General features: G+C 36.3%; 2 protein-coding genes across 4 annotated transcripts in view; both read left to right on the top strand.

Annotated features, from left to right (window-relative positions):
• CUNH11orf88 (chromosome unknown C11orf88 homolog) overlaps window positions 1-7322 on the top strand; it is a 30735-nt gene extending 23413 nt beyond the window's left edge. The window contains exons 4-6 of the mRNA XM_023709568.1: window positions 3625-3684; window positions 4236-4288; window positions 7129-7322. Coding sequence (XP_023565336.1) covers window positions 3625-3684; window positions 4236-4288; window positions 7129-7186 — 171 coding nt within the window. The 3' untranslated portion in view covers window positions 7187-7322. The remainder of the gene's footprint in view (window positions 1-3624; window positions 3685-4235; window positions 4289-7128) is intronic.
• Window positions 1-7763, top strand: part of Layn (layilin) — a 50652-nt gene that overhangs the window by 2044 nt on the left and 40845 nt on the right. The window lies entirely within an intron of this gene.

Raw genomic sequence — 7763 nt, 5'->3', positions numbered from 1 at the left:
AAAGGAAAGGAAAGGAAAGGAAAGGAAAGGAAAGGAAAGGAAAGGAAAGGAAAGGGCCCTAGAATCTTCTCTCAAACTCAAATCACACTGCTAAATGTCTGCCTTATGCCTTACTGCCATAACCAAAAAACTGATTTATGAGATAAACAAGGGACTACCTATGGTTATTTTTATGTTTTACCCAGGCCAAAAACATTGTTCAAAAATCAATTTATAAGCAATTGATCCTGCCAGAAAGATAGCTCAGCAGCATAAGTGCCTGCCTGGCAAGTTCAAGGTCCCAAGTTCGACTACTGGTACTGGAGAAAAAAAAAAAAAAAAAAAGTGGAATCAAAACAAACAATCCTATTGTTGTCCTAAACCCTATATAATAACTTTTATGGGAAAGGACCTATTACTACTGCAATGGTAGCTTAGTAATTAGAAAAAAATTGCTATTTACTGTAAACTTGGAAATTTTTTCTTATGAAAGGTAAATTTATGTAGCCCTAAATAAAACCATGAAAGAAAAAAGCTATTAATTGTGTACCTCAGAAGCTAAATGGCCAACATGGAAAATCAATATAAAGTTAGTCCACGATATGAACATTGTATGACACCACTGAAATATTTTTATATTGGGAGGATGATAATATCAGATTTGCTTGAAAGAGATCAGAAACTTTCATATGGAAAATTGCCTGAAAGTATCCATAGGCAGGGAAACCAGATTGGAGGGACCACTGAAATCCAGCAGGGAGGTGATGGTAGCTTAGATTAGGATGATGGCAATCAGGTAGAAAAAGGTAGATAAATTCAAGAGATATTTAGGAAATAAAATAGCTACGATTCGGGCTATACATTGGAAATGGAAGGTGAAGCCTAGCCAGGTATCAAAGGTAACTCATAGCTATTTTGGCTTGCATAACATGCTAAATAGTGTCATTCTCTAAAATAAAGAGTAATGTTAGATGAAGATCAAGTGTTGAGATATTTTTTCTTTGTTTTTATTTCTTTTTTTTTTTTTTTTTTCAGAACCAGGGGTTCAACTCAGGCCCTTGCGCTTGCCAGGGAAGCTCTTATTCTACTAAGCCATCTCACAGGCCCAAAAGAGTTTTTTGTTTTTGTGGATTTTTTTTTGTTTTTTTGCACTACTGGGGCTTGAACTCGGGACCTTGCACTTGCCAGGCAAGTGCTTATTCTACTGAGCTATCTCCCCAGCCCAAGTGTTGAGATTTTGGAGAGGAGGGATTATGAATTCAATTTAGACTTACCAAGTTTGAGGCACCTTTGAGATAAGCAGGTGAAATTATATAATAGACCTGTGACTATCTGGGCTAGAAGGAGAGGAAATTCCAGAGAGGAAATTTGACAGTCATCTATGTGGGGAGCTCCCTCACCCCTCCTTTCTAAGTTCTTAAGAGCAGGACCGGAAAGACATATCTGAAAGATGAGGTCAGTCCCATCCAGCCATTCACCAGCTTGATGAAATGTCTCAGTGGTCTTTTGTTTGCTAAGGACAAGCTTTGATTTTTATTGCAGACTAACTTATCCACAGCATATACTGTAATCATGTAGTGAGCAGTATCCCTAGCATATGTGTGCTCTATCAAATTTAAAAATATCATCTTCATTTTACACTCATATTTTTCTAAACATTAACATTCAAATCTCACTTGTTCTTTTTTTTTAAGTACCCTTTAAAGCAATGTCAAACAGCTTTTTTAAATCACTTGGACTCAATGGAGGATCACTTGCCTAGAATGAGACAGCCTGAGCCACAATCCCCAGGGGTGAAAAAAAAAAAAAAAACCCACTTCCATAGTTGCCTTGCATGCATTTGTGTGTATGTGTATGAATGTTTCAAAAACAAGAACTATATACTTCAGGAAATTATTTTCTATTAAAATTATGTAACATAAACAAGAAAATGTATGTCATAGACCCTCCAAAAACACAATTTTCTTCATAACAGATAAATTCATAGTTGATTGAAATCTACATTTAAGAAAAATGGTACTGACTCTCAGTTATGTGATATGTAATATTTCTCATTTAGTAAACTGTTATATTTGAGATGAAAATTATATATGTCAGATCTGGGATGTGAGCCAGGGTCAGACAGTTTCCAAGAGGTATGGAAAAGTGCTTAGATCTGCATCTTTCCCCTGCAAGTCAGCATTATTCCTCCCTCATATAAATAATCCTGTATCATCTTCCATCTCATAGACTCCTGCAATCAGGCCTGCCTTCTAAAATCAGATTAGGACTAGAGAAGGGAAGACCTCTTCACTGATTATTTTCTGTCTTTTAACCTGGATAGTAAATCTTTTGAAGTCCACATGTTCTATTTCTTATTACTATAGTAGCTAGAAATTTACTAAAAAGTAGTTATAAAGTTACACGGCAAATTTTAGTATGCACAGAGAACAGTTATATATTTATAGAATAAAACTCACAGTTGAAGTATTTTGTTATCAAAATCAATAAGATGAGAAGTCCTTTTGAAATCAAGCTCAAATATGAGATTTTTATTAATAGTTTTACTTACACTAATCATACTTCTCAATATCCTGGAGACTACATTCATGATATAAAAGTGAAATGAAACCTTTTGAACATTAAGATACTATCTAAAATAAGAACTGAAACTCCCTATTTGCCCTATAAAAAAACTGACTCCTAATGATCGGCACAGAATTTAAAACAAATTGTGGAACTTCAATAAAATAAAAATCATAATAATCTCAAGCTCTGTTAAGCCACAGAACCTTAGTTCTGCTTAAATTTGGAATGTAATGCCTACTTTATGATTAACCTACAATAAAAAATTTTAGTTCACATTAAATATGATCTTAGAAAGTGCCTCAGCTTATAAGTACTAATGTAGCACAACTGTTATTTACCATTTAACCATTTTTCACAAAGTTCTGTGTGACATCATCAAATAAATTAATTGTGCTCATCAGTGTTACCCCAGGCTCGATTGACTGCCCCTGATCACTAGCCCTATAGCACACATTTTTATTAGAATATAAAATTTCCTGTGAGAACAAAGAGTTTTTACACTTTAGAAAACTTAGCTGAGGGCTAGAGAAATAAGAGATTTGATAAGCTGGAGAAATGAGAGATTTGAGAATAGGGTTCTATTCCCATATGCAAGCAACTGCAGCCAGCCGTGTTCACCATGGACTTAAGTAGTGGTATGCTTTGATCCTACATGTTGTAACAATCTAGCATAAACAGCTTGGATTTAATGGGACTGGAATTAAAACCAGTCTGCCACTTAATCATTTATTTAACTTTACTCCACTTCACCTATAAAATGAAATCATAGTAGTGTCAAACTTCTAAGTTGTTAGTAATGACATTATATCTATAAAACTCTTAGTTCATGTGCTAAGGCCTTAACAAAAGTTGTTATGGAAGAGAAAACTCCATCTAGGATCAAAACAAAATTATTTTTAAAGTTGTCTCTTCTGGAATAAAAACAGGAAAGTGCTATAAATGACAATGCATAAATCTATCATGGAAAAAATATTTTAAAGTTCTACCAACACCAGAAGAAAATAGAAGAATTCTGCCTTCCACAGGCATAGAGTTTATTATTGAGTCAACACTCACTTACATTTTTTTTGCCTTTAGGCTAAAAAGAGAGATGAGATTCTCCAACTCTTAAGAAAACAAAGAGAAGAAAGGATCTCGGTAAGACTGATATGCATTTGGGTATATCTATCTGAGACACTGTGGCAAAATTTTGGGGTTTCATAGATCAACTCCTTAAATGTATACTCCTAGCCTCATCTAGAACCTTCTGTATACGTGGAAAGGAAGTAGAGGTCAATCCTTGAGAAACCTAAGATACCTCCAGAGTTTGCAGCTCTCCTGGCATTTCCTGGGATGTTGTTATCAGAGTTTTTTGTTTACATATTACAATGCTGTGTGACAATAACAGACTTCTTCAGCATCAGTATTTGGTTTACAATGGTTAATCTTTTCCCAGATCATATAGAAATAAACAATAAATGATGATAGACAAACTGGATAAGAATATCACAGTGTAAATGTATAGATATATAAGCACACATTTTCTAATGAAATTCAAATTCATTAATCTTAGACATTTCTGATCCAACTGTTTGGATCAGAAACAGTAAGAATTTAGTCTTTACAAACTTCGTGATGATTAGATTTTTTTCAGGCGAGTAAATTTTGATCACCATAAGAAGTAAAAGTTTTCCTTTCTGATTTTTTAGAAAGAATTGATTTCTCGTCCTTATAAACTGAAGGATAAAGCACACAACAAAAAGTAAGTTTAGTCCTGTCAAAAATACTCTCCTGGAAGCTGTTTTGTTTTGTAGTCTAAAGCAGCACTAATTCTTTTTTCATCCTCAACTGTCACATCTCCTGAAAATCCCTCCTACCATATTAGGGTTGGGAGGCGATTACTTTGAATAAATTCTCCTCTTCTCGCAGACATTAAATCCTGTGCACCCAGATGTATAATTGTGAAATATGCAAGCCAAAGTTGGCGGAAACTGAAGGCCAGATCCACATTCTCTGTCCCTCCCTCACCATCCAGGTCACTGTATGCACTTGCCTTCAGCCTTCCCCTCCTGCCCACTGTGGTCCCACCATCTTTATTTAGAACATCAGCAGGTCTTTGCAGACGATAGCTCAGATCCTGCCAGCAAAGCATCACTAAGTTCTTGTAGCTAATGGATCCAGCCTCTCAGTAATGAATTAATATCCTTATTCCTGGAATGTTAGTACAGGGCCAGAAACAGTCTGGAAGAGTTTAAAAGAAATCAACTATCAGCACTTAATTATTAAAACATATCTGATTTTTACAAAGCTCTGCATTTTTGTATTATGATTAAAAACCAACACATGGCTAAGGCAGGCCAGATAGCTCAGTGTACTCAAGTGCCTACTTAGGCAGAGCGCAGGGATGGGGATTGGATCCCCAGCTCCACAAGCCATGTGGGGCCCTGCTCCCAGGGCACACTGAGATTGCAATTGAGACTGGGCATGCTGGAACAAGCCTGTAGTCCCAGAGCTTGGGAGGCTGCAAACAGGAGGATCACTACGAGTCCCATCTACATAGTGAGACCCTGTACTAAATACATTAAAAAAAAATAAAATGGCTAATTCAACATTAATTTAACATTTATTTTCATACTATGTTCAGGGAAGAACAGTTGGAAAGTAGCAGAATTTTGATTCAGATTTCACTGATAAAGAAGCTGACTTCCTTTACTGTTATTAAAGTAATCACCTTAAAGAAAAATGAATATGTCATTGCTTTTTTTTTTTTTTTCTTGTGGTGCCAAGGATCAAACTCAGGACTTTGTGCTTGTCAGGCAGGCACTTAAGCCACTGAGCTATCTCCCCAGTCCCCATCTTTGCTAATTTTTAAAACTCAAAAATGATAAGAAATCATTTTAATCACCTAGCTATTTTCTCTACTTGCTGTTGAGCAGTTTATCTTCTGTTTTTTAGCCACCTAATTTTAACTTGGCTTCTAAGGGTGGAACAAAACTAGCCCAATCAAAAAAATTTACTTCCCTGACTGTCTCAGTTACTCTTCTCTCATTGCTGGGCCACATACCCAACACCCAAAACAAAAGAAGGAAAAGTTTATTTAGTTCACAGTTACTGGAAGTTTCAGTCCATACTCGGCTAGCTCCAAGGCAGAGCAGCACATGGCAGAAGAAAACCTTGCATGGTGGTGGTGAAAGGTGAATAGCAGAGAGTAAAATGGAGGAGGAGCAGCAAGGGCAACAGACAGCAAGTACATCTCCCTGATGTTGCATTCAGGCATCTGCCCCAGGCTGGGTGCAGCACTCACCCATAACCCCAGTGGATCATGAGTTAATCACAAACTCTAGAAGTCTGCCCCATGACTGCATGAAACTTTTGGGGGACAGCTAGACACAAACCATAACATTGACCCAAAGAATGAAAACTGCTACTTGAATAGCTTTAACTATGTTTGGGTGTCTTAGATTTCTTTAAGTGTTTTTACAAAATGTTCCTGCTACTCCTCATGTTGGCCCACCTAAGTTAAACATTATTTTAAAGTTTAAGCCGATAGCTTAGTTTAAATATGTAGTTATTTAATCCATGTTGTAATACATTCATTCTCTCCTCTACTCCATCACCTGAATTTCATTCCATTTCACAGTAACACCTTTTGCCTCTGAACTTCCGATAGCCACCTTCTGTACCATACTTTTGGTAAATAATCATGTATTACTCTTAATCATAACATTTTATAATTGTTTAATTCTTCTTGTCTCAAATTATTTAACATTTGACATACTTCTGTCTTGTCTATAACTAAATTGTATCCTCCTACACCCAATGAGAAATGGGGCCACCCCAAGTGCCTAGCACACTTGCCTACATATTGAAATTCAGAAAATATTTGTTTAAAAAATTTTAGTTCAGGAATATTGTGTAATTCCACATTAGGTATTTTAGAAATTGATGTTTTATATTGTACATTGTTTTATAAACATTTTACATTTGTAAATATTTCAGACACAATTGTAAAACACTTTCACTTTGCCCTTGTAGTTCTCCATCTTTTCCTTGCTGCTCCAAACTTCCCGGCACACACATGCACCTGTCCATTTCCCTTCTCTGACACATCTGAGGATGATCAGTGTCTCCAGTTAGAAAGAACTGGAAAGTACCTTCATGTGACATCCAAATAGCAATATATTCTCTACCAAGAAATTTTTGCATTTTAAGAAGGCAGAGTAGAAGGAACAATGAATAATCCAAAGAATCAATTACCAATGGTGAAATAATTTAATTCTTGGACAAACAAAATATTCAGGGGAGCAAGGGAGATGGCTTAGTAGAATAAGCACTTCCCTGGCAAGCACAAGGGTCTAAATTCAATCCCTGGTTCCACCAAAAAAAAAAATATTCAGGGTAGAAGGCGTTCTGCAAGGCTCTTGAAATCATATTTTGCAGCATAATGACTGTTTCTCTTATGTATAATTTTATACTTGGTTACAAAACTTAATGCATATCCAAAACACTGATTTTTGTTATAGAAATTTTTTAGTTCTTTTTAATACTACATTGTGTTCACAATTACAGTATGTATGAGCTGATCTATATTACCACCAACAGGAAAGTGTTATCAGAGTCAGATAAAAGGGACCAAGAAGAAGTCAAAGCCTTGGATTGATTGGACTGACTCACAGTAGAAGATGCCTTACATCAGGATCGAAGTTAAAACGAAGAAATTAAAGATTTGCAGGTTCATGGAATTTCACCAATTTGTAAGCACATGTTTTAAAATAGAGTAAGAAATAAAAGTTAAATATGCAGACTTTTATGGGTTTAATCAATTTTTGGATATCTCTATTCTATTTGGCATCAAACCATAATCATTTCCTTCAACTTTTACATTCTCAAACTTCTATCATTTTATCTGAAGGATATTTCCAGAAAGTTGAATATTTTATATTATGAATATCACATAAGCAGAATCAGAAGTTTTATGTGATGACAGCTTGGACATTATCAGTAAAAATAATAAGAAAATAGGGATGAAAGAGAAATCTGAAAAACGTAGTCTTGGTCCCAGCCCTGGCGCAGCGTGGGCCGGACCCTCTCCCACCCCCTCGGGCCACCCCCAACCACTCCGCCGTACCTCCCCCACCCCTCCCACCGAGTAGGAATTTCTGCCCACTTCCGGGAACCCCCAGACCCAGTCCTAGCCCAGGTCCGGTGAGTGTGTGGAGAGCTTTCTGCTAACCTGC

This window comes from Octodon degus, unplaced genomic scaffold (assembly GCF_000260255.1).
Source record: "Octodon degus isolate 3935 unplaced genomic scaffold, OctDeg1.0 scaffold00012, whole genome shotgun sequence".
Lineage (NCBI taxonomy): Eukaryota > Metazoa > Chordata > Mammalia > Rodentia > Octodontidae > Octodon > Octodon degus.
The sequence above is the reverse complement of the archived record's forward strand: the minus strand, read 5'-3'. Positions and strand labels throughout refer to the sequence as shown.